The sequence below is a fragment of the Catharus ustulatus genome, chromosome 25 (assembly GCF_009819885.2).
Source record: "Catharus ustulatus isolate bCatUst1 chromosome 25, bCatUst1.pri.v2, whole genome shotgun sequence".
Lineage (NCBI taxonomy): Eukaryota > Metazoa > Chordata > Aves > Passeriformes > Turdidae > Catharus > Catharus ustulatus.
Window position 1 is genome coordinate 4,504,142 of NC_046245.1, and position 27,823 is coordinate 4,531,964.

The window sequence follows — 27,823 nt, forward strand, 5'->3', positions numbered from 1 at the left end:
GACATGGGAGGGACAGGAGAGGGACACGGGACAGACACAGCGGCACCGCGGCTCCGAACCGGCCTCGAGGCCGAACCCCGAACCACGGGGCTTTCAAGGGGAACGGCACCGAACCCACAGGCTGCGGTTTCTAATGAGGAATGCCCCCGAGCCGCTCGGGATTGGAGAAGGGGTTTGAATCACGCTTTGTGCTTTTTTAGAAGCTGTTCAGGGGCAGCTGGAGCGGGGCAGCTCCGGGTGAGTGACCGCAGGGGGAGCAGCGCGCACTGGGCTCAGCTGCTGCTCTAAGGATGAGACAGGGCCAAGGGGAAGGGAGCGGCTGAACTGGGGAAAGGGAATTGGAGTGAGGGGATCAGAGTGCCCCAAAGGAGCAGAACTGCACCTGGGACTGAGCAGCACGGGGAGGGAGAGATACTAATGGATACTAATTAGAAGTGATGGAACTTGTAACCACTGAACGGTGCTGTTTGTTAAATGTATAAATAGTGAAGGGTCAATGATGGATGGGGGCTTTGGGGGAAGCTCCTGCTTTGTGCAAACTGGAATAAAGCACAGAAATCCCTCAGGGTGCTGTGAGAATTGGAGGCACACGATGGGGACAGCACAGAGCTAACACAGCCCCCACTGAGGAAAGAAGAGGCTGAGCACAGAGCAAGGCTTTTTTTCAAAATCAGTAAAACTTTATTCTATTTCCATTCTTTGCCATTAACAGAAAAAAAAATTGGAGAAAGCAATGTTTTGTTTTACAAAGATAATGCATCTCCCAGAGAAGAAAACCCTAAATTGAGAATAGAGGTAACATGAAAAACAAAAAAAAAAGGAGGGGGGAAAAAAACTGGAAAAAAAAATAAAACAAAACAAAACCAAAAAAAAAAAAAAGAAAAAGAAAACCAAAACAAAAAAACCAAAACAAAACCCTAACCACAGTACTGCCCTCTATTCCAAAAAGTAACTCCTGATCTTTTTGGTTAAAGTAATACTTAGACCAATCATTCAGTTTTCTTGCTTGATAAAGTGTGACTGGGGAAATGGAGGGAGGGGGCAGGGGAGGAGAAAAGAAATAAACAAAACCAAAACAAAACAAAACAAAAAAAACCAAAAAAAAAAAACCAAAAAAAAAAAAGCACACAGACATCAACTATTCACCTTGATGAAAGTCTCAATACAGCTATGGAAAGCCTAAGTATTTATTCTCTTACAGTACACTGGGTGCCGGCTGCAAAAAGAACAAAAAAAATGTATCCACTTCAGGCACAACTTCTTTCTTTTTAAATTTAAATCAGTAAAAGAAACTGGGTTTAGAAGCTGCAGTGTTCTAAGCAGCAGCAGATTTGTGCATTGTTTTAAATATATTTAAATTACCACACTGATGGCACACCTCAGCCTTATGAAATTCTGCACTGTCTGTTCCAGAACACTACAAAATCCACCGACCCTGGGAGAGACTTCTGATCTCTAAGGACTGGCTAAAGGAGTCAAGTTAAATGAACTAGGAAAACACTGTAACATTTGGCCATCAACTCAAGGTATCTGAATGTTTGTGGAGATCTGATAGAAACTGAACTTATTCCACCCTCACATGTTCCTCAGAATTTGAGCAGAGTGAGCTGAAGTGAGTCTTCCCTTCCACTTGGGAAGATAATGCAACTGAGCACTAAGGCATAATAAACCTTGGCCAAAAAACAAGGATAAAGCATAATAACTGTAGTGCAGAATTCCACAAGGTCTGCCCGAGCAGAGCTGTCTATGTTTACTCACAGAGGCAATGGAGATTGCAGTTACCAGTTGCGTTAAATGCACCATTCAAAACAAGCTTCTAAAATGTGATACTATAAGGCGCCACCTTAAAGTTCTCCAGAATGCAACTGTGCAGAAATTTAAAATGGTTTCGTAAATTTAATTTTAAACATAACATGAGAAGGTGTTAAAACTGGTGGAATAGCTTCTGAGAATTTGGAGGAAGGGGTGAACAGGGAGATATTCAGTACCCTTCGGCAGCCCCACCGCGCGGCCCCGCGCCGCCGTGGGGTTGGGATCAGTCTATAACACCAGCCTGGCGGATCTTTCTCTCTGCACCAAATCCCTGCAAGGAAAACACAACAGACTTTTAGCACCAATGTTACACAGTCATGAAATTATTTAGATTGGAAAAGGGTTTTCAAATCATCAAGTCCAGCTGTGAACCTGGCACTGCCACTGGGCTTTGAGGCAGAGACTGGTGTGTCCCACCCAAGCAGTGCCTTTATAATTAGTCATGTTTGTCTTCAGAAACAGAGACAGCAACAAAACAGGTTCTGTGGGGTGTTCTTTGTAGTCCAGACATTCCAGACACTTTCCCCCTGCTTATCAGGAAGTAGCAGAACGCTGTGCAAAAGCCACGTCTAGGTAAATGGACTTCACTTGCTACCTCTGAGGTTTACAAATGAAGAGCAAACTAAGACAGCCAAGACAAACAATGACAGAAAGGCTCCAACACAGGCAGCAGTGGGCTGCTCCTCTGCTGTGTGCTGCTCTGAAAGCACAGCACACAGCCCTGACATGGGGCACTGTGCACAAACACCCTCACCCAGCAGCCCCCAGCAGTGCTGCTCCCTGGCCCAGCAGGCCCCAGCAGTGCTGCTCCCTGGCCCAGCAGCCCCTGCAGAGGTGCTGCCCTGTGCTTTGGTGCTGTACCTTTGAGTTGTCGGGGCCCCGGGGCTGGCGGAGCACCGTGAGCCGCGGGGCGTTGGCATCGTCCAGGTTGATGCTCTTTAAACGGTTCACGAGTCTGTCGGGGCGCGGGGCAGCCACGGCCTTGGCGCCTTCGCTGCAACAGAGCACACACAGGGCAGGGTGAGCCCCAGCTGGGCAGGGCACCCCAGGCTTCCACAGGCCTTGAGCACAGCCATTTGTTGCAGTTAAAGCTGCAGAGTCGATGCTGTGTGACAGCAGAGCCGGCTGACAGCCCGGCCCTGCCCAAACCTCGCTGTCCCCACTGCACTCTGCACTAGCAGGAGCTCAGTGCTCTCCAGGGGGTTTCCTTTAGGGAGCAGAGCTCTTGTATTTACTCTCATGCACACCTAACCAGTGTTTCCTACATTTCTGTTGCCCAGAGAAGCTGTGGGTGCCCCATCCTTGGAAGTGTCCAAGGCCAGGCTAGATGGGGCTTGGAGCAAGCTGGGATAGTGGCAGGTGCTCCTGCCCATGGCAGGGCTGGAATGAGATGGTTTTTCAAGCTCCCTTCCAACCCAACCCATCCTGTGATTTAACTGCAATTATAAAGCCTTGCAAGTTGCCAGTATGTCATGGCAGAGCATTAACATCTCTGAAGATGATGGGAACAGAGAACATTAGCTTTCTGTTACTGCTGATGTGCTATATCAAACTACAACAAAATACAAATTCTGCAATTTTCTTCAAGTTAAAAAACCCCAAACCCATCACTTGTAAGAAATGCCATGCCAGAAAGAAGAGTCTCTAAAACATGAGTTTTCTATTTAAAAATTGAAGCTGCTCCTCAAGAAAGAGGTGGCAGCACTGTGGAGTGTGCTGGCCAGAGGCCAGCACCCACACAGGAAAGCCATCAGTTTCCTTATCATTAACCTCCACTTGCAAGGTTGTATCCAAATTCCTGCTACAGGGGGAGTTTAAGAATAGGCTAGGAAGAGAACAAGCCATCTGTAATTAGGAAGAGCTGAGAGTGCTGCTGCCTGCACTGCATCCCCTCAAAGAGGTGGAAGCTCTCAGGTGTGGCTCTCCCTGGAGCCAGCTGGAACCCAGAGCTCCTGTTCCAGGAACACCAGCTCAGGCAGAGCCAGGCTGCAGGGCTGTGCTGGGATGCAGACACCGTGCCAGGGCCAATCCCTCCAATCCCAAAGCTCACCAGACACGCCACACGTTACAGGCACTGCATTTTCCTGTGCGCTGGTTCAGGATTACAGAGAACTCCACTTCATCCCCAGCCTGGAGCTCCACACCATCCTGGACTTCTTTGACATGGAAGAAGAGCTTTTTGCTGTCACCAACTTCATAGTTAATGAAACCAAACTGAAAAGCAACACACCACAAGGTTACTGATTTGCTCTGCATCCAGACAGATGCAGTAACTTACTGATCACTGTAGTTTAATTGCTTTTAAATAAAACTTCAAAACCACGGTGCCTTATAGAAGTGGAAATGGAATTTCTGCTGTGATCCAAACATTCTGTGTGGAAACAACACTTCTGGAAATCCAGGCACTCTTCCTGGCATTGTAAAGTCACATTTAAATCCTGAATTCTGTAACAACAAGTTCTGAAAACTGCCCCCAAGGCCTGGAACCTGTATTAAACAGAGAAGAGCAGTGCCCCAAGCTCTGAGACTCCACCCTGAAGTTACACAGCAGCAACCACTCCATGTTTTGACCTGTCACTGGGATAAAAAACCATTTACTTCTATTTTCCATTCTACTCATGTATAAGCCAGGCATACTCATCCAGCCTCTCCAAAAATGACTGGTGATTAGTGCTGCATGGTATCTATGAAAACAGAAAGCATTTGCAGCATTTAATTTTTTAATCATTCCAAGATGCAACGAGGGCAAAGATCAGCCTTTGCATTTCAGGTGAGCTGCAATCACTGACTGCTTAATGCTGTGAAGAAGCTTCTTCCAGAAGCAAAGTACATGCATGTTTTGTTTGTTTTTCTGAATACTTTTTAAACACTCTGTACAGCAGAAACCAGCTAGAACAATTTCTAGGACATCTCAAATCCAAATCTTCAGAATTATCTGCTGCCCAGCAGTTCTGATGTTTCACTCCCCTTCACTCCAGTCACACCAGAGCCTGGCATAACCTGGGTTACCACGCCTGCTCCCCAGGGCTGGAGTCCAGAGCCATCTGTTTGGGCACAGCTCTCTGAATTCCAGTGCTGCAGTGGTTCTCAGCTGCTCTGTGCCAGCTGGAGCAGTTATCTGCCATGCCCATGGTGCTCAGGCACTCACCTGGTCCTTGACACACTCCACGGTGGCCCTGCGGAACGGGGTGATGTTCACAGCCATCGTCTGCCCGTTCTGGCCCAGCACACACAGCTGGAACTTCACTGTCTCCCCTTTCTGCAGACAGTCACCTTTGTTTGCCATGCCAACAATTCCAAAGGGATAGACCTCTCCTTTCATCTCACCTAGAGGGGAAAGTATGAGACAGAACTGGGAAGCCTTTTCCACCTGATTTCAGGTTTCCAATATTACAGCCAGCTTAGCAGTGTGGATACAGTTTGTAGTGTGAATAAAATCTTCAACAGCTCTATTTATACAGCATTTAACTTGTGCAGTTGTGAAATTACACTCAATTAAAAGGAGCCAATCTTACCATCCTCCATGACTTCAATCATGCCCTGGTACTCTGTCTGTGTGGGATCTACACTCCTCAAGGGACGAATTACTTTACCAGAGTAAACAGTTGGATCAGCTTCTTCAGTGATACCATTCACTGTAAAGAGACAATAGAACAGGATGTTTTAATAGTTTATTTTAAAACTTAAATAAGCGAGTCAGACTGACCAGGAGTCAACATTTTGCACTGAATCAAAATCACACTGACATATCATACATGGAAGTAGAAAATCTTTTCTCAAGAAACTTAAGGTCAGGAAGTTTGAAAAGCAAATCAGTGTTTCCTTCCTTTCTCTTCCACTGCATTCTCTTCTCATGTTAATCATACAATAATCTTGAAATATGCATTCCCCCCAGCCCCAGGTCCTTAAATACCCTCCCCCATCTGCTCCTGCAATCCTTCCCCTGTGAGGTACAGCACAATTAGTGCAGGTACTGATCTGCAGTTCTGCCTGAGTGAGGAGGGCTGAGGACACTAAAGCTCCCCAGAATTGCTGCTGTGCACAGAACTCTTGGCCTGTGCTTGTCTGTTTTCTGCAAACACAGGCAGCAGCTTTCAGGGAACCAATGACCACCCACACTGGGCAGCTTCTTGCTCTCAGCTCCAAATGAAAATGGATCATTGTCCTGGGTTGCAGAACAAGATGTGACCAAAAGTATCTGTTCTATCACCATCTGTTGAGACCAGGTGGAGCAGTGATCCTTATCTCCGTGGGAGATATTCTGCTAATGGGCCATCCATTGAAACCAGGTGGGGCATTGTTCTTTATCTTCTCACAATCCATCCTTCCTCAAGGGAGTAATTTTCTGCTCATGGCCATTGAGTCCCACCGTGGGACTGATAAAATTACTGCATCCCATTGGGAGTTGCTCCAGCCAGAGGGAAGAGCCAAGCCTTTCCTACTTAGATAAAAAGTGAGATATGGGACACCAAGGTAGCTCTTTTTCCACTGGATTCCAGAGGAAAACCGGACCTTTCCACATCATCACTGGAACTTCAGAAGAAAACTGCACCTTGTACAGGAGCACTGCTCCAACTGAGCCACATCTGTCACTGCAGGAGGATGCAGCCACCATGGAATGGGACTGCTGCCAACACCCTGCCTGACGGGTGTCAGGTTGTACTCTGACTGTGTCAGGGTTTGCAGTTTGTTTCTTTGTAGTGTATTTCTATTTTTAATTTCCCTAGTAAAGAACTGTTATTCCTAATTCCCATACCTTTTCCTGAGAGCCCCTTGATTTCAAAATTATAATAATTTGGAGGGAGGGGGTTTACATTCTCCATTTCAAAGAGAGGTTCCTGCCTTTCTTAGCAAGCACCTGTCCTCCAAACCAGGACAATCATTAACAAACTTTACCCCTCAGTACACACTGAGAGCCCTGCAGGCAGAAAACACCAGGCACAGCCTTACCTGCATGTGTTTTGTTTACTTTCTCTGCACTAACTTTGTTTCCTTTGCCTTTTGACAAGCTGTATTCCACAGTGTCTCCAAGTTCCAGGCTATCAATATCACCACAATATTCACTATAGGAACAGAATGATAAACAGTTTTCCTTTATTTACATGACAATAGTGATGCTCACCCAACATCCACATAAGTTATCAGAAATTATTTAAAATCCTCATCACTTCCCAAGGAATCTCCATTCAGGAAAGTGAAGCATTTCAAATACACAACACAACTGGATTTTTTGGCCTGAACAGAACACCAGGACTGCTGACTAACAGAAGAGCCTGAACCAGTCAGGTAAAGATGATAAATAAAACTGTAGCTATCTAAGCATATATATATAGACAGATAGATAAATAGATATATTCTGTGTGTGTGTAAAGTGCAAATGGCTTTAACATTCAATCCAACAAAACTCCATGCCCTCCCACTCCCCTCAAACAGACACACAAATAATAAAACTGTCACTCACCTGTAGTGGAAGAAGATCTCCTTATCATGATTGGCTGTTTCAATAAACCCAAAGTTATCTTTCAGGGCTGCCACATAACCCAAGAGTCTCTTGGAGCTGTAGTTGCGTCCCAGCATCCTGACAGAAACAGCCGTCTGCAGTCCGGTCCTCTTCACTTCACACACACAGAACTCAACCTGGCAGAGACATGGCAATCAATACCACACAGAAAAACACAAAGAAAATCACAACCACCTACAGAAAACTGATTTTGAAGCTGTGTAGCTCTGCAGCAGCACCTGGGCTCTCCAGGAAGGTAATTTCCTAGTCACTACTTTCCCACAGTCACATCAGTCACTGACATTTCCTACATTCCAGGGGGCAGCACCACACCTGGGATACCTGCAAGGCAAGGCAGCCTCCAGCACTCAGCTTTTCACCCCTTTAACATGAGAACCTTTCTGTCCATGGGGATCACTCTTTCCCTACACTGCTCACAGTGGGATGTGCCTCACTTCTCTCCTTGTTTCAGTTTTCAGAGATGATAACCAGTAACTAAGGGCCCCTGAGGGTTTTGTTGCTCTTCCTGATCTCCATGTTTTTTCCCTTTCCATTGTCTCTCAGGCTAATATACTCATGAGGGAATATTCTCCCTCTTCAACATCCATCTTAGTCTCTATGTTAATTAATTTCCTCTTGACAAGCAGTGTCCTCTTAATGACAAAAATTCTTTGTTTAAAAAGCATCATTTACACAGTAAGACACTATTTCCATCTATGTATCACCAGGTTGTAGAGTATTTCTTACTTCAGAAGACTGACTCATTTAAACACAACATTCCAGATGATATTACACAGATGCCTTGTCTCCATTTGTTCCAAGTAAAGACAAAGAGAAACTCACACCCCACCATGCCCAGAACAGCATCTCCCAATATTACACTTAATTCTCTTGCCTTATCTCCTATCTGGGGATTAGATCCTTCCACATCCTTGGCCTGGTAAGGAATGGTCAGTTTTACTCCACAGTCATCATACACAATTATTCCATCCTCAGCTTCCTGCAAACAAGAGATCAGAATTCAGCAATCAGTGTCTCTTTAGGAACAGTTTCCTACACACAGTTCAAGCACTGCTCATTGGAGTCTCAGTGGCTTTACAAGAACTGCTCAAAAACACCATCACACACTGGGTAAGGAGCTTTAAATGATGCCAGACAATATTTTAAAAGGCAATGAAAGAATTGCCATCAGTTCCAGGAAGTATTTCTTGGAACTTAAGTATTTTGGCATTATTTAAAACTGTAACAAAACAGTAAGAGGTTCTTCCCATGAAACCTAAATAACTCCATCTAGAATCTTGTGTTCTGAGAGGTGGAAAGAAACTCCCCATCAATTTCCTGCAAATTATCCTCAATATGACCATTAATGATTATTAACAACACTTTTATTATCTTGTTCAGAGCAGTTAGTTCTCACTGACTGCTCTCATCAGCTGTAGTTCACATTTATACAGAATGAACAGTGCCTCAAACCCAGCTGAGTTAGAGATTTAAGGAAGCAGCCTCAGCCTGCAATGGCAGGAATGCAGAACAGATATTCACAAGCAGAAGAGCAGCATTACCTTCTCTTTGCCTTTATTTGGGCTAGTGGCTTTGGCTGGAGTGGCTTCTTTGTCTATAGTGCCCACAAAGCGATGTTCTGACTGGGTGTGGAAGGAAACTGTGCCCTTGGGAAGCTTTTTAATCCTTATGGCATGGTTCCTTTGGGCAGACAGCATATCCTGGAAAAGAAATCCAGCAGGTTATAGACAGACTGTGCATCGCTTCTTTAAATGCTGAGATTTTATTGGAATTTTAATCCCACTTACAGGAACGACGGTGAACTCTACTTCATCAGAAATATGGAGCTGATTTCCATCCATGATCTCACTGAAGTGGAAGAACATCCGAGCATCCCTGTCCACACACTTAATGAAGCCAAAGCCATCCCTCATTGCTGCAATCACACCCTGGAACAGCCAAACCAACAATTACAGTTTAATCCCTGGTGTGTGACATCTGGTTGCAGCTGCTCCATGTGTCAGGAGTTGGCAGGAAGGGCTGAATCCTGGGACAACACTTGGTTTAAGCACTGTCCTTCCCTGCAAACCCTGGTGCTCACAGCTCTGGTCAGCCTGAAATGCACACAAGTTCTTCCCACGTCATTGCAGAAGTTGCACTCATGATGAAGAGTGAAATGGAAAATATGAATTTAAGCCACTACCAAGGACTGAAGTTAAAGAACTTGCCAGTACCACCACACAGGGAACACAATGGGGCAGCCCTACAAACACTGGATCATCTACAGGAGCACATAAAACACACAAATACACACTCAATGTGCAACCATTTATAAAAACAGGAAATAGAATCAGTGTTCAGAAGGACATTTAAGAGAAAAACCATCAGATTTCCAGTCACACATGAAGGGATGATAAAGAAGCTGTTAAACAGGACTCCCAAACCCCCGGGGTTGTGTTTTGGGAACACACTCCCACGTGACACAGGAGTTCAGCAGCCTTCCTGATAACCACTAGAAGTGGAATGCTGAGTGATAAACAGAACATACTGACAAAAACCCAAATCCTAGTACCAGATCCTGCCAGAATTAAGGTAGAATTCATTAACATATTGTCTTCAACCCAGTTAATACAGAGTTTAGCAAATTTTGGACAAGCTCAGAGGATCTGAATGACAGTGCAAAGGTACCTTCCACCTTTAGGAACATTCTTCTCTCAAACAGCTTTCACAAACTCCAGCAAACCAGGCAACCTTCCTAGAAGGTGCCAGCACTTATCACCCCCATGACAGCTCAACTCAGGCAGGAGCAGAAATACAGGAAGTGTGTAAGGTAGAAACACAAAATCTCAAAGGCTGAAGTCAAAACTCAGGGTGTTTTTAAAGCCAAGCAACAATAATTCACAGCACACTGATGTGACAACACTGTAACTGAGTTCCGAACTGCAAAGGAAAGCAAAGTTGCAGTCTAGCTGGAACAGAACCAACATTCCAAGTTACAGGAATGAAAGATATTCTGTAATACTCATTAGCACATCCATCTTAGTCCCTGTAATCCACAAAGAGTTTCTTGTACTGAGAACTTTGCTCTTTACCATCCTTCTGCTTGACCCTCAAATAGACATTGGCCAAAAAACTTGAAATACAAAAGCTGCTCACAGTCCCTCCTCCAATTTACACTTTTCACTACCTGAACCAGGGCAGTCCCAGGGTCTTCCAGTTTTCCTAAGGAAGGTGAGTAGTTAACTCTCTAGACTCAAGTATATGAATTTAAAACTGTCAGTTCAAGACTACATTACTTCTGTCTGCTACAACCAGCCAGCAATCCTATTCAAGAGGGGCAGTTAAGGTCCAATTTCTTAATATAATTTCATTTAGATGTTTAAAAATAGTTCAGATTTTATCCTTTTAAGGCAAAGATGCAGAGCATTAATTCTGAATTTTCTCCTTTGCTTGCACTGCAGATCCAAGCTGGATTTCAGAGCAAACAACGCAAGACATGAGTGATTTTTGTATCTATTGTAGGAGAGAGCCCCCAACTCATGTTTTACTTTCACTTCTCAAGAATTAGAAATGTTCAGAGATGGATACTTGCCATTTCTCTGGTTTCATTGGTAAACTGGAAGGTGTTGGGGAGAACCTCGATGTTGGTGGCGCGTTCCAGTTTGTCGCGCCTGTCCGTGGAAATGTTGAACCGAACGTGGTCACTCTCCAGCAAGGTCACCTTGGATTTGGTGTCCTTGTCTCCAAAGGGAAGCTCTTTAGGAATCACAAAGTCCACTTTGATGCGGCCAGGTAACGGATCGCTCTGGGGACACAAAAGCCAAGGAAAGCTGAGTTCACCTGCAAGGCTCAGCACAGCTGCCAAGGCTCAAGGCTTCCTGCCAAATCCTGCTGGGCTCAGGCTCTGCTCCATTTCCACCACTCCTCACCTGGAACTTGCCCAATGCAAGGTGGCTTTTGGAGCTCTTGGTTGGTTTGAAGGTTTTTTTTAAGCCCCAGCCATGTCCTGGCCAAAAGAATTCTCTCTATTTCAAGAATGAAGTTTATAACCATATTCACAACACTTCTAAAAGGCAAGCTCGCTCCTACTAAATCTTCAAAACACACCAAACACTCCCACAGTAACAGACTCATCTAAAACCTTGTTGGAAGTGCTCTGAACACTCCTCCAAGTCAAACAAAAAGCCCAAAAGCCTCATGAACTGTTAATGCTCACAAGAATCCACAGATCAGGCTTATCCCAGCAAATATTTTTCCATTTTTCCTGGTCTTTTGCTTTCTAACTCCAGAAAGATTTAGAGCAAGAATCTGAAACATTAGAGAAAACACACTCCATCCTGACACCTATCCTAACTCTTCCTCCTTGGATTTGAAATTAAGAAAAGAGTAAATCTTTACTCTGACATGATGCTTATGCAGCAAGCAGGTACTGGGAAATGGGAACAACTGACTGGAATTAATACAATCAAACCAGCATTACAGAAATTTATTTAACTACTGAAATTTACCTGGTTTTTGCTGGGTACTTTTGGAATTACTTTGGTTACAGTTCCTTCAAAATGTTCAATGCTGATATCTTCAAAAATGACAGTTCCTTGAGGCAGCAGTCTAACATCTGTTGCAACTTCTTTACCCTAAGAGCACAAAATCAGTCAAACACCCAAAGAGAAGAGAGAACACAACAGCCATTTCCCAATGAACCTTAATGAACCTCCTCCCCCCTTTTTTAAAGTTGGGGAAAGCAGAGAGCTGTGCAGTTATTCCCCAGGACCTTGGCTTCCGTTTTACTGGATTTCGTCTTACATTTCTGTCTTTGATTGTAAACTCCACATCATCACCAGGCTGTAAGGTTTCTAGGTCACCTTTAAATTCACTATAATGAAAGAATATCTCCTTCACGACATCACCTCTCTCAATAAATCCAAAGGCTTCCTGTGAACAGAAAAAAAAGAAGTGTTTAATTGTCTATGATCAGAACATCCAAGAAATCATTTAACAGATTCTGTTAAACACAAAACAGACTCGGAATGCCAGCACAGCACTTCCAGGTGTACACAGCTGACTGCCACAAGAAATATATAAACAGAAATAAATGGAACTTTCCTTGTTAAAAAGAGCATTAGTATCAAAGATGAGCTGCTGAAACCATTTTAGACAATTTACACCCACAGCCCAAGCTGTTAACAGCTCTTAACAACTTCAATTTTGAACAGCACTCTTCAGAATAGCATTTCATTTTCAAATGAAACTTCAAATCACTTACTTTCATGGCACAGACTACTCCTTGACAGCGGGCTTGTTTCTTTTTTAATAGCATAATGTTACGAGCACTTACAGCACCAGTACTAGAGAAAATTAAAAAAAACACAAATGTAAACTCAAAACTGAAACAAAAATTAAGACTGTATTTCACATAATAGTTCTTGGAATAGGTGTAAATTCTGCCTGACTACTAAAACAAAATATGAAGCCAGAAAAGCAATACCAACTTACTGTTTATTTGTATCAATTATAAAGTTTATTTTATCTCCTGTTTCCAGCTGTACATTTCCTTCAACATCCTCTGGGGTGTAAGTCAGGTAAAATACTTCCTGTAAATTAACATTAATTACAGTTACTTTATTTGCAGAACAGTTGTTTCAAAGATTAACACAACATCTGCTTTAATTTAGTGAGAAAATCAACAATAATAAACATGGCATGCAGAACATTCTTTTTCCATCGTGCTGTTTTGGTGAGTATGTAACAAGCAGCTTAAGTTGAAAGGTTTTGTACATGACCATCTTTAAAGGCCAATTTCTAAACATTAAAAGTTCAAGACAAGGATACATGAACTCCATCAAGTTTACAAGAGAACTGTTTGGCTCTAGGAAGTTCTCCACAGATGTAAGCAAGCAAACTGTCTAAATAACATTATTTTTGTAGTAATTACCAAAGCATGCTTTTTTTTTTTTTTTTGCCAAAACCTGCACAGTTCAGTGCAGTGTCAATTGTCTACATTAAACTGCTTTTTTGTTGTTGTTTTTTTTTTTTCTCATAGACCACAGAGATGGATCAGTGAAGAGTTCAAGTAAAATACGCAAGCTTTACCCCATTACGTTCGTAGCAAACACTCCCTGTTGGACTTTGACCCGGGGCAGCTGGAGATTTACTCTCTAAATTGTGAGGAACAGCACACACAACCTACCAGTCAAAAAAAAAAAAAAAAAATCCATTGCTAGTCATTTCAGGAGTGGCATTGTTGTACACAAAATGAATCTCAGTATCCTCTACTACACACTCAGCAGGGAATGCCACACTGCAACTTCTCAATCTCACAGAACCCCTCTTGGTTCTAAGAAGTGTTTGGAGCCAAGTAAGAGCTCAAACTGAACCTCTGAATTTTCACCAGAGAACACTGAAATGTATTTCAGTGTAACTATACTGAAGGTAGTTAATATCCATGCTAAATTAACCCAGTTTTCTGTACTGGAGTAAAGGATGGAAATGATGCAGGTATAGAAAACAGGCACTAACTTGTCCATTTATTCGTTCTTCAGGTAATATTTCTGGCTTTATCTTCACCAATTTAATAGCAATGGGTTTTCCAGTTCGGCGATCAGAGGACACTTCAAACTCAACATCATCTGCAAGGCAATCAAACATTGCAATGCTGTCACACTTCTGTCTGGGATGGGGGTTTTTACAAAAATCACTAAATGGCTGAGTTTAATTCACTGCTTGTAGCCAAACACAACCAAGTAGAACCCAGGTCCTTTTGTTACCAAGGACATATAATTTGCAAATTTTTTCTGGTTGTTCTGCTTGTCTACTGTTGGCAATGAACTATTCTGGTGCAATTCCACAGTAATTCCCTCCCACACTGAAGTTCAGACAACACAAAGGCCATGAGACAGTTCAGAAACTTCACTCTCACTGTAATCACCAGTATGAAGTTGCAGCCACCTCATGCTAAAAAACACTTGGCCATCCTCAAACTAATTCTAAACAAAGAAACTGGGGGAATTTCACAGTGTGAGCACCTGCCTCAGACAAGTCTGACCTCACACTACACCTTTCCTTTCGCTGTACCACAAAGCTGCACAAAGCGCCATTCACTGCTTCAGCCCCAGAAGCAGCAGAGGGTGCTTCCAGCCAAGTGACAGTGCTGCAGGTCCCTAAGCTCAGGTACCTCCTACTTTGAGCTCCTGCAGGTTGCCGTTGTACTGGGAGCAGTGGAAGAAGAGCCGGGCCTGCCGCTCCGAGCACTGGATGAAGCCGTACGAGGTCAGCAGCTTCTCGATGACGCCGGTCTCGCGCAGCGCTGCCGAAGTACCATTGGGGTACCCGTTGTGTCCATTGTTGTGGAGCAGGTTTGGATCAAAGCTCATCTGGGCCACACAAAGCACAGGCAGTGAACAGTGCTGAATATCACACGTGTGAAATTGTAAAAGCAACGTTTTTACAGAAATGTTCACAATTGTTCACTGTAAAAGGAATGAACAGCTTCCTTCCTTCACATCCCACAACACAGTAACTCCTCTAAGCTACTGACACGTTCCTAAAATGTGTTTTAAGTTTTACTCAGAGTAAAACCACCAAAAGAGTTGAGCTTTTTTAACACAGTAATCCTTAAAATTTATACAGGCAATATATTTATAAAACAAGCCAGAACTGTAACACCAAAACTAAGCTTGCTTAGAACAAAACAGACTTCTGGCATTCTTCAAGTATTACACCTCAAAGTACTCCCACATTCACTGTTTCACACCAAAGCCTGAAAACATCTGAAATATCTGTTCTTGCAAATTAAACAGGTGATTAGGAAAATGCAACAGTTCTGAATCAACACCATTAGGTTCAAATCCCTGCATAGTTTCTCACTAGTTCATGTGTTCAGTCCTTCACACTAAAAAATGGTATTAAGTAATTAAAAGGTTTTGCACAGTTATGGAATTAATAATCAGAATTTAACATTCCTGTGGCATAGAAGCTCAAGTGCTAGAAAGACATGGAAAATTTGAAAACAGCACTAAAGGTGTAATGAACCGCTAAATTAAATTACATCTATTAAAACATTTTAGGGGTTGTTTTTTCTTTTCAAGTCAGATTCACCCTTGAAACATTCCCACTCCCTTTACCAACTCATTGGCTCTTCTGATGTACATGTCTCCTTTTTAAAGCAGGGCACTTTGACTTACTGGTTAGCAATTAAATCAGTTGAGATCTATTCCCCCTCACTAAACACTGCAATTCAAGAGAGACAACTGAAGCAATCCTCTTCCCTCCACACAGTCAATATGCATCTTCAAATACACAGAACTGTTACTTTTCAGAGGTTTTAATTTGGAAACAGAGTGAGATTGTATCAGTTCTCTGCTTTCTTGCTGCAACAAGCAGAGAGATTAAAAATTACTCAGCAATGTGTTTAGTGGAGATAAAAGACACCTGAGCAACTCGTAAAAGGGTCATGTTTCTCACTCTAACACAGCCAGGGAGTTACTCAGTGTATTAGAAGGCACAGTATTCTTACTGTGCTGTTTGGAAATCAGTTTAAAAGTGATCAAGGAGCACCAAGAAACATCTGCTGTGGAGTTCTTGGGCAGAAATCTTTGGTCTTGGAGACCTTAAAAAAAGAAATTGGAAACAAGAACACTAAATAAAGATTGATAGTATTCTGACCACCACCTTCTGGTTGAGACCCACATGGGATACATGCAGATGAAGAAAACACAAATAACAGAAGATGGGGGAGTGATTTGCAGGGGCAAAAGGATCCCAGGAATCCCAGGACACTGTGTAATGGTCTCCACCCCACAGCACTGGTCAGCACTTGCACAGTACAGGCTCTTTAAGAATTCACTGAGCTGCTAAATCTGTGATATCAGTTCTGTAACATGCACTGCTTATTTCCTTGCTCTACAGCTCTTTTCTCTCTACTACAAATTGGTAACAATCTCTTAGTTTTAATCAATGCTGCCCTCTTATCCTTTCCCAACCAACCTGCAGTAAGTGGCATAAATCAATATCCTTAACATGTTCAAGCCATGAAATACTGCCATGCCAGAAAATAAAGGATCAGGAACATGAACCCCTTAGAGACAAACAGAGAGCTCCAGCCCATCCCTCCTCAAAGGCCTCTTGCCAACAAAAGCAGCCATGGCTTTGTCCAGCTGAGTCCTGGAGACTCCCAGGACAGCAGTTCCATCACCTTCCTGTGGTAACTGTTGCCTCAAAGATCTTTTTCCCCTCCTGTCCAGCCTAAGCTGCTCAAAAGACAAAAGTCACAGCAGTCACATTTTTTAAATGCACTGGATTATGTTTAAAGGACACATTTTCTCTGAGTATTTTACAAAAAGCACTTGATAAAGCTGCTAAGACTTACTGACTAGTTCCTGTCAGCATCATCCCAAGATAACAATGCTCATCTTTTGAGGAAGGCAACGCCAGGACACTCCACACAAGAAAATCTCCTTGTGGGAACACAACAGTTGGAGTGTTTTAAGCTATCTTAGAGTTTAAAATACTTTTCAAAAATAAACTGGTCCTGCAAGTAGGGTGGCTGGGGGAAGGGAAAATGATATGTTATTATACCTTCTCCCTAGAGAATTACAGGCCAGAGCATTAACCCATTCTGGAAGCTGGAATGAGCCTGCCTAAGGCTTCTGTGAGTCACCAAATGGCCACCTCACTTCTGATACAAGGGAAGCAACAAACAGACACACTGCCTCAAACATGAACTAAAGGTAATCAGAGAGAGAAAATGACAAAAATCTAGCTTAACATTTAGCTCAGAATAGCCCCTCTTAGGGTTAGAAAGCCACAGTGCTTCACCTCCTGCTCAGGCTACCACTGTATGACATCATTTGAAGTGTTTGTGTTTATAAGAGCATTAGCAGCACAGCACTAAGAACTCCTCATCAGTCCTCTAAAGCCTGATACCTTCACTTCAAACAAAAGATTCCTCAGGTGGCACTAAAATTTGCTGTACAAAGATACTATACTGTATCAGCATCTTGTCCAGATAATTGTCAAATTCCTACAAGTTATAACAGGAATCTGAACTATTAACCCCACCAAAAGAAGTATTCAGAGGAAGAAAAAAAATACCTATGTTGTAAGATTAAAAGACTAAAGAAAATTTGAAAAAAGGGACTGGAACCACAAACCTACTGTTACTAGAAGAGTGAAGCACCAATAATCAGCTCTCAAGGGTTTTAAGTATTGTTAAACAGAACCACACTGTGAATTCACCATACTAAATTAACATAACAGCAAAGTCATGGAACCACTGAATGGTTTGGGTGGGAAGGGGCCTTTTAAGATCATCCAGTTCCACCCCCAGCCATGGGCAGGGACACATTCCACTATCCCAGGTGGCTCCAAGCCCTGTCCAACCTGGCCCTGGACACTTCCAGGGATCCAGGGGCAGTCACAGCTGCTCTGGGTACCCTGTGCCAGGGCCTCACTATTCATTGACTCTATTATCAAGAACTATTAGAAAAAACTAACCAGCCCCACTCCTTTCTCTTAAAAAGTTAGTAAGAAGCAAGTTCATAATACACATGTAACTCTTTGTCCACCATGAGCACCAACCTCGCAGTGATATTCAAATATTGCACTTTCAGTAGTATTTGCCGATTCTTCTGTTTCAGCACAAGTTTCTAAGGATGAAGACTGCTATTTTTTTAAAAAAGGGAACAAAAGGAAGAGAGACAAAAAGAGAAAGAAAAAGATAGCAAAAGAAGGTGATCTATCAAGCTCTAGAGAATACAAGTGCTGCTGCCCTGGGCAGTTTCACTACAGCACTGGAGAAAACAAAGACTACTATAGCAGCGTCGGGACGTGCTCTTTTGAAGCTGTTGAGTAGGCACAAACTTCTTGTTTCAGATCAAGCCTTGTATCTTCTTCAGTGTAAGTTGCCTCTTCTTTGGTCTTGTGTTGTTACAATGTGGTATACTTATATTCTTTTCCTGATCTGAACTTGAAGCAGCAGTTTCAGGTGGTAAATTCTGTTCTGTTCCACTTCATACTGGAGAAAGGAGAGAAACACACACAGTGAGTATCACTTTGAAGGAAATTCTCATCAAATCACAGAATGGATTGGTCTGCAAGAGACCTTAAAGATCATCTACTTCCAAACCCCCCTAGGTCTTACTAATAACAAGTGCATTTCCTCTGCCTTAATACAGAAGGTTTAATCCACGTTAGGAAAAGCTGTTTTACAGATGTATTTGGCATTCCCACCCCCAGTTTTGTTTTCCAAAAGACTGGCAGACTGCAAGCCAGTAATTTCAGATGGTAATTTCAATTTTGAACTCTTCAGACATACTTAGGCATCTCAGGGAAGGTCCCAGGGTGTACCATTAAAATAAAATGGCAACTTCATTTTCATCATTAATATTTGACCCATCAGCAAGCCTTAGTCCTCCTATCAATAACTTTATATGGATGCTTAATAAATTATGCCATAATTTATCTAAGTGCTCACACAGATCCTCAGAGGAGCAATGGGATGTATTGGAATTGGGAATTAAAATTTCCTGATTACTTCTGTTTCAAAGGTTAAATTAATAATTAGTGATACCTGAAGCACATTTAGAATTGTATAAAAATTAAACTTCTCAATTATGTGTACAGACACATCATGTAAAATAACACAGAGCCATTCTCTGGACTTCTGGAACAGTTTTTGTAAAATGTTGATTACATGTGAGAGAAGCCTTTCTGCACCAATAACTAATTAGCAATTAATTCCCTCCTAAAGTTTTCCAGTGCCACTTTGTTTTTCATGAGAAAAGCAGTTTCAGCCAAACTGCCATCTACCACACAAAACAAAACCTTACAGAAATAGAAGCCTTCCTTGAGAAGAAATCAAGTTTTGAGTTTGCTGCTTACTTAGTAGATAGGAAAGAAGAGGGAGGATATTTTTATGGACAAAAGGGAGTGAGAAGCAGCAGAGCTCTGAGCTCCCAGATACACTGCAGCTCTGCAGTAATCTAAAGGTATGAAGCATCAGAGCACAACTCTTCCCCAAATCATTCCACAAATCCCACACCAAGAGAAAACATATGGACAAAGCCTATTTCTCCAGGGTAGCAGGAAAGTGAATTTCCCAACTTGTATGATCTTTGAATTCCCTCTGGTGATTTGAGTCAGTTTAAGTGACTGAAACTTGCATGCAGAGACACTTCAAACTCTCACCCTCACCCCAGTGAAAATGCTGAGCGAAGGCAGCTATTGCAAGAACCCCAAATGTGCAAACTCATCTCCAGTTTTACAGAAGTTTGTATTTCAGTGATTTCCCTCAGCAGAAACATCTCCTTCAACCACCACTGAGAATTTTCAGCTGAAATGAGCCTTCCTCTCACACCATTAAACACACGTGAAATACATTAAATAAACTGGGTGAGGGCTCTTCAAATCTGGTGTGAAAGGTTTGCACTGAAAGATTCATTATAAAATACAATAAATCAGAAAGCACAAAGCTGTTGTAAAGATAACAGTATCACTGCTTTTCCCTCACCTCAGCATTACACTGGGGCAACTGTTACCACAAACTCTTTCAGGACAATGTTATTTTGGGGCAGCATTTCAGCTCTCAAATGAGCACATTGCATCCCAGGAACTGCACAGACACACTTGGAATCTTCTCACGTACTTCTCTCACATTTAATTAGACCGATATTATTAGAGCTCTCCTAGAAATGTAACTCATATCATATTACATTTATCATTTTTCTGGCTGTAAAATATATCACTTTTTAATTTAATAATCAAAACGCCTCATCTGATCAAATAAGACTAAAGCTAATTTTATCAGTCATGGAGTAAAGGCATAAACCTTCCCATTAAAACCCAGCAGTATGATTTGATAACAAGATGGATTTACTACACTTTAATTGTTAAAAAAAAAAAAGTCATCAGGCAAGCATAACTCAGGCAAAAAGAAATCTCACTATGCTCATCTGCCTCAAATTCTTTACTTTTTAATTCAGCTACTATAAATACTCCTCCAAATGGTAAACACCCTGAGCAGCTGCCCAGCCCCCAAGTCTCACTGCTTCTGCATTTGTGTATTTACAGCTGAAAGGTTTAATGCAAAGACAGGGGAGAGCTGGGCCCTGCTCTTAAAGTCTTTCCTGTGCAGGTCCTGCTAAATGACAGCAGGTCACATGAAGCTGTTCACAGCCAGAAAGGACCCAGAGCCCCACATGGAAGCTGCCCGATGACAGCATTGTTCTGCTTCCCATTTTCTTCACAAAAACAGGCAACTGCAAGGACATGCATTCTGTGGATCAGAGCATGTGCTTCCAGAAACAGCCCTCCATGATGTGACCAAGGTACAATTTAATAAAGATAAAACTTCGTCTTTTCAGTGTCCACACACAACACAGATCCGTGGAGATCAGGCTCCTCCATCTCTTTTCAGATGGATATTGGACAGCAGCACTAAGCACTGGCTCCTGGGCACCCCAGCCAGGACGAGGCAGCTCTGAGACGAGCCACCAGCAGAGCAATGAAGTCCTTTCCGTGTCAGGAAAAAACACATATATGGGGGGAAAAAGAACTAAAGAACTGCCAAGGACATCTGTAAAGAATGTATGGAGAAAAAAACCAAATAAATCGCTAAAAGAAATATCCGGATTTTTTTAAGGGTTGTGCGGTGCGGAGACGAACCCTGCGCTGGGTAGGGGTGCGGACAGCAGAAAAGCGGCCCCGGAGCGCCGGAGCTGCCCAGGCCCGGTCCCTCCCGCGGCCCCGCTCGCTGCGCTGCACCAAGATGGAGGCGGCGGAGCGAGGGGCGGCCGCGCCGAGGGGCGGCGCCGGGGCCGCCGCCAGCGGGGCCGCCGTGCGCGGGGGCGGGCGGCTCCGGCCGGTGACAGCGCCAGGGCCGTGCGGGCAGGACGGGCCGGGGGGAGCGCCCGCCCCGCACACAAAGGGGGGCGATGGCGGCCGCTCCCCGCACACAAAGGGCCGCGGCCGCGCTGCGCCGGGCGGGGCCGCGCGCGGCACGCCGGGAGCCGCCGCCGCCCCTCCGCCCGCACGGCCCCACCGCCCGCCGGGGCCCGGAGCCCCCGCGGCGCCGCCCCCTCCCGGCGCGGCCCGCGAGCCCCGGCGGCTCCCGGTTCGGCCGGTCTCAGCGCGGCCTCGGCGCCGCCGCCCCCGGAGCCCCGCGGAGCGCAGCGCGCACCCCGCGCCCCGCGGCCGCCGCTCCATCCCCGCACCGCCGGCCTAGTAGGCCGCACCCCCCAACCACCCCCCCCACCCCGCGCGCAACCCCGGCGAGGCTCCCGGCGCCGGCCCCGGTGAGGGTGGAGATGCGCGGGCGCGGGTCCCGCGGCGCCCGGAGCCCGCCGGGGCGGGCGAGGGTGGCGGCGGCGTCCGGCCCGCACTCACCCCAACAGCTCAGCGCCCCCGCTCCAGCGCCGCCATGAGCAGCACGGCACGGCACGTAGGAGAGAAATCACGGCGCTCTCGCGAGAGCCGCCCGCGGACGGGGGGGGAAGGGGCGGGGCCGCGCGTGCGCGCCCGGAGCCCGGCGGGTGGCGCTCGCGGGCACGCGCCAGAGGGGATTGGGGGGGGGACAAGGGAGGGGGGGCAGCGGGCGCGCGCCTGGGGGACAGCGCCCCCTTGCGGCCTAGGGAGGGGGAAACGAGTGAGGGGAGAGAAACCCGTGGAGGGAGAGAAATCAGTGAGGGGAGAGAATCCGGCTGAGGGAGCAGAGCCCCGAGTGAGGGCACAGAGCCCCGGCTGAGAGGAGAAACGGCTGAGGGGGAAGAGAGAGAGAGAGAGGAAACCCCGGCTGAGGGGAGAGTGGGAGAGCCTCGGCTGAGCGGACAGATCGACCCGGCTGAGGGGAGAGAGCAAACCCCGGCTGAGGGAGGGAGAGCTCGGCCCGGCCCAGGGCAGCTCCAGGCCCTCAGGAAGCCGCGGCCTGTGCGGCCGCCTCGGGGCTGGGCAGGCAGAGCTCGAGGGACCGACACGAGGCTGCGCCCGCTGAAGGCCCCAGAGCTGAGGGGGGAAGGATCGGGGCAGACGTTTTGCGGACAAGGCGGAGCATTTCCAGCCCTGAAGCTCCAGTGTGGTTTCCAGCACAAGTGGAGCAAGTTCTGAAAATGCTCAGCAGCCCTCGGGAACCGTGTACAAGTGGCCATTTACAGTCACAAGATTGCAGTTACAGATCAGAATGGGAGAGGAGCAATGGAACACAGAGCTGTAGTGGGGGAGTTTAGGTTGGATTTTGGGAAAGGTTCTTTCCCCAGAGGGTGCTGGGCACTGCCCAGGCTCCCCAGGGAATGGGCACAGCCCTGAGGCTATCAGAGCTCCAGGAGAGTTTGGACACTGCCAGGGATACACAGGGTGGGATTTTGGGGTGTCTGCAGGGCAGGGGCTGTACTCGATCCTTGTGGGTCCCTTCCAAATCTGGATATTCTGTGAACATATTTCAACTTCCCTTGCCAATTTTTATTAATAATTAACAATAAACTCCAAGTAAGTGCTGTTTAGTTTCTGTTTTTTTCTGTCTGCACAGCAAGGACCCAATTGGAGGGATGTTACTCTACACTCAGAGAATGAAGAGAAAAATGCATCACAGGCCTTCTGGATGATGTTAATTTTAAAAAGTAAAAGTTCAACATTTTGTTCATTGCAGTATTTCACCCAGGTGCAAAAGCCTTGGGAATATAGAGAATACATGGAATTTCCCCAGGACTCACAAAACAAAACACTTGAGACAGTATTTCCCTTTTTTTTATTATTTCCTCCTGAACAATTTCCAATAGAAAAGGATTGTATACAAGAGCACTCCTGTACAGAAATTCCCTATCCTGTATCTACCAGTCTTGCTGGGTATTCCAAATGTTCTCAATGCCTCCAGTGTTCACTGTCTCTCAGTAAGCACAGGAATGAGTCACCTTCTGCATCTATCAAAGGTCTCACTTGGGAAAAGTGGCATTAAAAATTTAAGCTAATAGTGGAAATGAGATGCTTACCGTTCTTGGAAGATTGTTCTTCGATTACAGGCAGGACAGAAATCTTTTATACAAAAGATAAAATAAAAATACCACTCTGAGAAACTCCTACAACACTGCACCTCTAATTCCACTCGGCACAGGACCTGCAGTGACTGTGGAACACCAGACTCACCCGTGGTGTGACATTAAAATTCTGTCTGTGGGGGTGGTTTGGTTTGTTTTGACGCAGACCTGAACTCCCTCTGCCCAAACCCAAATTTGTGGGAGGCTGAAGAGCTTTGATGTGCAGGTGCTGTGCTCTGGCAAGCTCTGAGCACACCAACACAGCAGAGCTGCCTGGTAACTGGGAGCACTGGGAAGGTCCAGCTATCAAAAAAGATTCATCCTTCAAAAATGTGTGTGTCAGGGAGGGTTGTTAACTCCAATCTTCACCCCTAAAACAAGGTGAAGTTTGCTCTGAATAGGAGTGACTCCTTCAAGTGCTCTGCTGCTCTCTCAGCAGTGGCCAGGACACAAAGTCACTCACTCTGCAGAGCCCAGCTGCCCTGAGCAGCCAGAGCACATCCCTGCCTCTCACACTATGGTTTCTCAATCATCTCCTATTCCTTCTATCAAGCACAATAATCACAACCTGCATTTTGTTCTCTAGCTATAGACAAGGTGGATTTAAGAGCCATCTGCACAACTGGAATTATTAACTACAGCTCATAAAAAAATAACAAAGGGAGAGGAAACAAACCATCACAAGGGAGGACACATCAAATATTCAGTGTTAAACAAGTGAGTGCTGCAGGTACTAAGAGCAGGGTGCAAGCTTTTGCCATCAACACTTTAGAAAAACGCAGAGAAAACAGCCCACACACTTTAAAGATAAAACAAATATACAAGGAAACACCTGAAACAACAAATCCTTGTCAGGTAGTTTCGTAACAGTCTCTGAAGGCTGGCAGATGAGGTTTTTTGGCCTAAGCTTCACAGTCTGGCAGATCTTCTCTCCCCACCTCGAAGGATTCTTTGCTGATCGACAGCAGCTCACGCAGCTCTTTGTTTTCAAGCTGCAAAATCAACATTTTTGCTGAACTAGAAATGAGCTAATTCACAACTAAAGGGCTATCACAGAAAGGTGCTAATTCATAGTTAAAAGATGCTTATCTTTACACAGTCCCACTCCTTCACAGATACATAAAGTTTGTAATGCAAGCATTAATACAGTGCTGGCACACTGGAACCACATAATTTAAAGTTTATCTTCTGGCTTTATTTATTTTTATATATATATAAATAATATGAACATTAAGAACTTGAAAATAAATAATCATGTTCTGCATTTCCTGACCCCATCCTCAAATTCTTAGTGTTGTAAGCTCTTGATACAAACATAGAAAATACATAGAGACCCCCAAAGCTCAATTCATCTTCAGCAAGCTGGCTCTGTTCTTACCTCCAACTGAGCCAGTTTCTCCTGAACTTTAAAGAACTGCTCATCATCCACTTGAACAGCTTTTCTCATCACCTCTCCCATCTCACATATTCTGTCTATTTGACTTTCAATTTCCTGAAAGATATAAAATCAATACATTCAATAAGTCCAGGTAGAAGCAACAGTCATGATTTATCCCTTCTAAATCACCATTTCCATTTTCCTGATTTTGGATTCTCTTTTGAATTTTAATCCTTTCCTCCCAAGCACTTGCAAGCCTTTCTACCCTGTATGCTTAAGGATAAGAACTTGTACCTTATTGTCCTTTATCAGCAGTCCTTTATCAGTGAAAACAGTGACTAGAGACACAGCAGCCAGCAAGATAAGGCACCCTGACTCAAAGGGAAATAATTTCAAGTGTGCCAAGGTCTGAGACAGCAGATTCAGGTTCATGTGAACATGATTAGTAGGCAGCAAATTTTATATTGCTTTATTAGAAAAGCCTGGCTGAGTTTATAAAGACAACACAAATAAAAGCAAAGATTTCAAGTGTAAACAGCCTTATCTCAGAAGGACATCGAGCAATTAAACTAAAGCAAGTAAGAGCACAGCCTCCTGAGGCAGATTTTACAGAATCTCTAAAATACAGATACAGCAGTAATCCTCTGGAAAATGCATTTTGCTGAAGCTCAGAAATGCACGTGGAACAAACACTGACAAATTCCAATATGAAGCAACAGCTCTTGCTTAAAAGGAATACAGCACTAATGTGACAGGATGGAGTTTCTGTAAGTGCCCACAGTTTTTCTACTGCCCCTGTAAGATAAATTTACCATAGAGCAGAGAATTCAGTTTGGAACTCCATTATTCAGAAAGTATGTAAACAAATAAGAGCATCCAGAAGAGAGCTGGAGAACACAAAGACTTCTGGGAAGAACGATTATTATTTTTCTAAACAATTATCTTTCTAAACAGGAAGATGGTTCCACTAAGAATATAATTCTTTTAAAGACATTAAAAGTTTGTCAATGTTTTTCAAATGGTGGGGAGGAAAAAACTCAAGGACTTAATCTGAAGTACAGAAGACTTTGCCTAGACATTGAGGCAATCAAGGGATATTCCTCAAAGGGGTCCTTCAGAGCCTTCTCAGCTTTGCATTGTCCAATGTTGCTCAAATGTAAAACCTTGACAAACAGCAATTCATGCACTCAGGGAGGCACTGGAAACCAAACACAGCTACACCATTTACCTGCTGAGGAGTTAAGCAACTCAGAAAAGAGAACCAGTGAGTTGACACATAGCAGTACAAAGGAACACATGAGAAGAGTTAGGCTGGCTCCAGTTCCAATGAAAAAACTACAAGATATGAGATGTCACCGGGTTGAACCAACCTACTGGTCTCTAACACAATTCCTAAGTTTTAAATGGAAATTTAATGTTATTCTATTATTACTAGATACCTAAACATGAAACAGGCAGCAGTTATCAGCAGCCACATCTCAGAGCTCTGAAGTCACTGAGCCAAATGTGCACAAAGGGACACTTTGGGTCACTGCACAGAGTATCTAGATTTAAAAACACTGGGGAGTGAAATCTCTTAAGAACTAAGCATATGCAGCTCACAGAGATTTAGGAAGGTTTTTTTTCTCCTTTGTTACAACTACTGAACAGGAATGGTAACAACTTGGACATCTTTGATTTTACTATAGAGCATCAGGTACATTAAGCTTAACCAGGGAAGTCACCACCTGGCTGAAAGAAGAAGTCTCCACCAAGGCTGTGAAGGGGCTGTGCCTCAGCGTCCTCTGGGACAGCTCTGAAAGGAACGGGGGAAAATACCAGCAAACAGAGTCAAGATTTGGAGAAAATCTACTTCGGAGCACAGACATTGCAGGAATGGAGAGAAAGACTGCATGACAGCGAGCAGAGGACAAGGGTCTTGAGTATCCTCCTGTCCTCATCCCACCTTACCCCAGAATTAGCCTGATGGACTTTCAAGACTGGCTCAGCCTCTTCACGTTTTCTCCCTTCCAGCAGCTGTAACATCTGCTTCCTGTACTTGCTCATGATGAGTTCCAGCGCGTCCTGGTGCTCCTCCAGCGAGACCCACAGCTCTGCAGAACACAGCAGGTCACGGCCAGGGCCGGCAGCGGCAGCAGGAGCCCCAGGGGCTCGCTGGGCTCGGGCTGCGGGCGGGACTGGCTGTCCCATCGCTGCCGGAGGAGACTCCAGAGCCGCGACCCGGGGCATGCAGCGACACTGCCACAGGCGACACAGACACGCCTCTGCTCTCCTCGGCAAACCCCCCGCCGGGACAGCCCCGCACACCGCCCAACATCACCGCCAGGATCCCCCCGGCCCCGCTCACCCCTGTTCTCCTGCTGCAGGTCGCGGATCTGCGTGTTCTCCTGCGCCAGCACCACGTGCGGCCGCAGCCGGGACGGGTCGGGTCGCTCCGCCGCGGGGCCCGGGCCCTGCCGAGGAGACGCGGGGGTCGGTCCGGCCGCCTCGGGCCTGCCGAGAGGCGGGGGTCGGTCCGGCCGCCCCGCCCGGGCCCTGCCGAGACGCGGGGCTCGGCCCGGCCGCTCTCACCTGGTCGGCGCAGCCCGCGCCCGCCTCCCGCATGGCGGCCACGCGCCGGTGCAGCACGGCCGACTGGTCGATGAGCGACTCGGCCGCCGTGTCGTGCTCCTTCAGCCGCTCCAGCAGCGTCCGCGCGTCCGTCAGGATCTTATCGATGGTGCAGCTCATGGCGGGCGGCGCTGCTCAGCCCCGCGGCCGGCCCATGTCCCTCGCGGCCCCGCCGCCGCTCCCCGCTCTCGGCCCCGCTCCGGCCCCGCCGCCGGGCGCGGGCGGACGCGAACCCGCGGGGCCGGGACGCCGCTTCCGCCCGCGGCCACGGCGCTCAGTGCGCAGGCGCGGGACGGCGCGAGGCCGCCGATCCGCCAAGGGCCCGCCTGGGGGCGCCAGAGCGCCACGGCCGGGGCAGGGGGCGGGGCCGGGGCGGAGCCAACGGGCCGGGCTGGGGGCGGGGCCAACCGCCGGGGGCGGGGCCTGGGGCTGCTCCCGCTGTTCCCGGTGCAGCTCGAAGCTTTCGCTGCTTTTGGGGCTTTTCTGGGGGCGTTTTGGGGTGAG

At 45.6% G+C, this 27,823-nt stretch overlaps 2 protein-coding genes across 2 annotated transcripts; both read right to left on the reverse strand.

The window, feature by feature from the left end:
• Positions 1–663: 663 nt before the first annotated feature.
• On the reverse strand, positions 664–21,799 carry CSDE1 (cold shock domain containing E1). The gene is made up of 20 exons (XM_033080008.1): positions 21,692–21,799; positions 17,888–18,323; positions 14,484–14,682; positions 13,829–13,938; positions 13,403–13,495; positions 12,806–12,903; positions 12,576–12,657; positions 12,116–12,244; positions 11,821–11,946; positions 10,905–11,117; positions 9,121–9,261; positions 8,875–9,033; positions 8,208–8,312; positions 7,274–7,449; positions 6,763–6,875; positions 5,328–5,447; positions 4,961–5,139; positions 3,863–4,026; positions 2,674–2,806; positions 664–2,083 (listed from the first exon to the last, which is right to left on the reverse strand). The coding sequence occupies exons 3-20, from the start codon at positions 14,680–14,682 to the stop codon at positions 2,036–2,038; spliced, it is 2,388 nt and encodes a 795-aa protein (XP_032935899.1). The 5' UTR covers positions 17,888–18,323; positions 21,692–21,799; the 3' UTR covers positions 664–2,035.
• A 1,220-nt stretch (positions 21,800–23,019) lies between these two features.
• On the reverse strand, positions 23,020–27,587 carry SIKE1 (suppressor of IKBKE 1). Its single transcript, XM_033080392.2, has 5 exons — positions 27,281–27,587; positions 27,057–27,162; positions 26,660–26,802; positions 24,710–24,823; positions 23,020–24,323 (listed from the first exon to the last, which is right to left on the reverse strand). The coding sequence occupies exons 1-5, from the start codon at positions 27,437–27,439 to the stop codon at positions 24,234–24,236; spliced, it is 612 nt and encodes a 203-aa protein (XP_032936283.1). The 5' UTR covers positions 27,440–27,587; the 3' UTR covers positions 23,020–24,233.
• Positions 27,588–27,823: the final 236 nt, after the last annotated feature.

Excerpts from the sequence above, each read along its gene's own strand:
- SIKE1 (XM_033080392.2), bottom strand. The coding sequence starts at position 27,439 with ATGAGCTGCACCATCGATAAGATCCTGACGGACGCGCGGACGCTGCTG. Across the intron at positions 26,803-27,056 it reads CCTGCAGCAGGAGAACAGGG|AGCTGTGGGTCTCGCTGGAG; the intron begins GTGAGCGGGGCC and ends TGTGTTCTGCAG. Across the intron at positions 24,324-24,709 it reads AGAAACTGGCTCAGTTGGAG|CTTGAAAACAAAGAGCTGCG; the intron begins GTAAGAACAGAG and ends TTGATTTTGCAG.
- CSDE1 (XM_033080008.1), bottom strand. The coding sequence starts at position 14,682 with ATGAGCTTTGATCCAAACCTGCTCCACAACAATGGACACAACGGGTAC. Across the intron at positions 8,313-8,874 it reads CAAATAAAGGCAAAGAGAAG|GAAGCTGAGGATGGAATAAT; the intron begins GTAATGCTGCTC and ends TCTTGTTTGCAG. Across the intron at positions 4,027-4,960 it reads TGGAGTGTGTCAAGGACCAG|TTTGGTTTCATTAACTATGA; the intron begins GTGAGTGCCTGA and ends GTTGCTTTTCAG.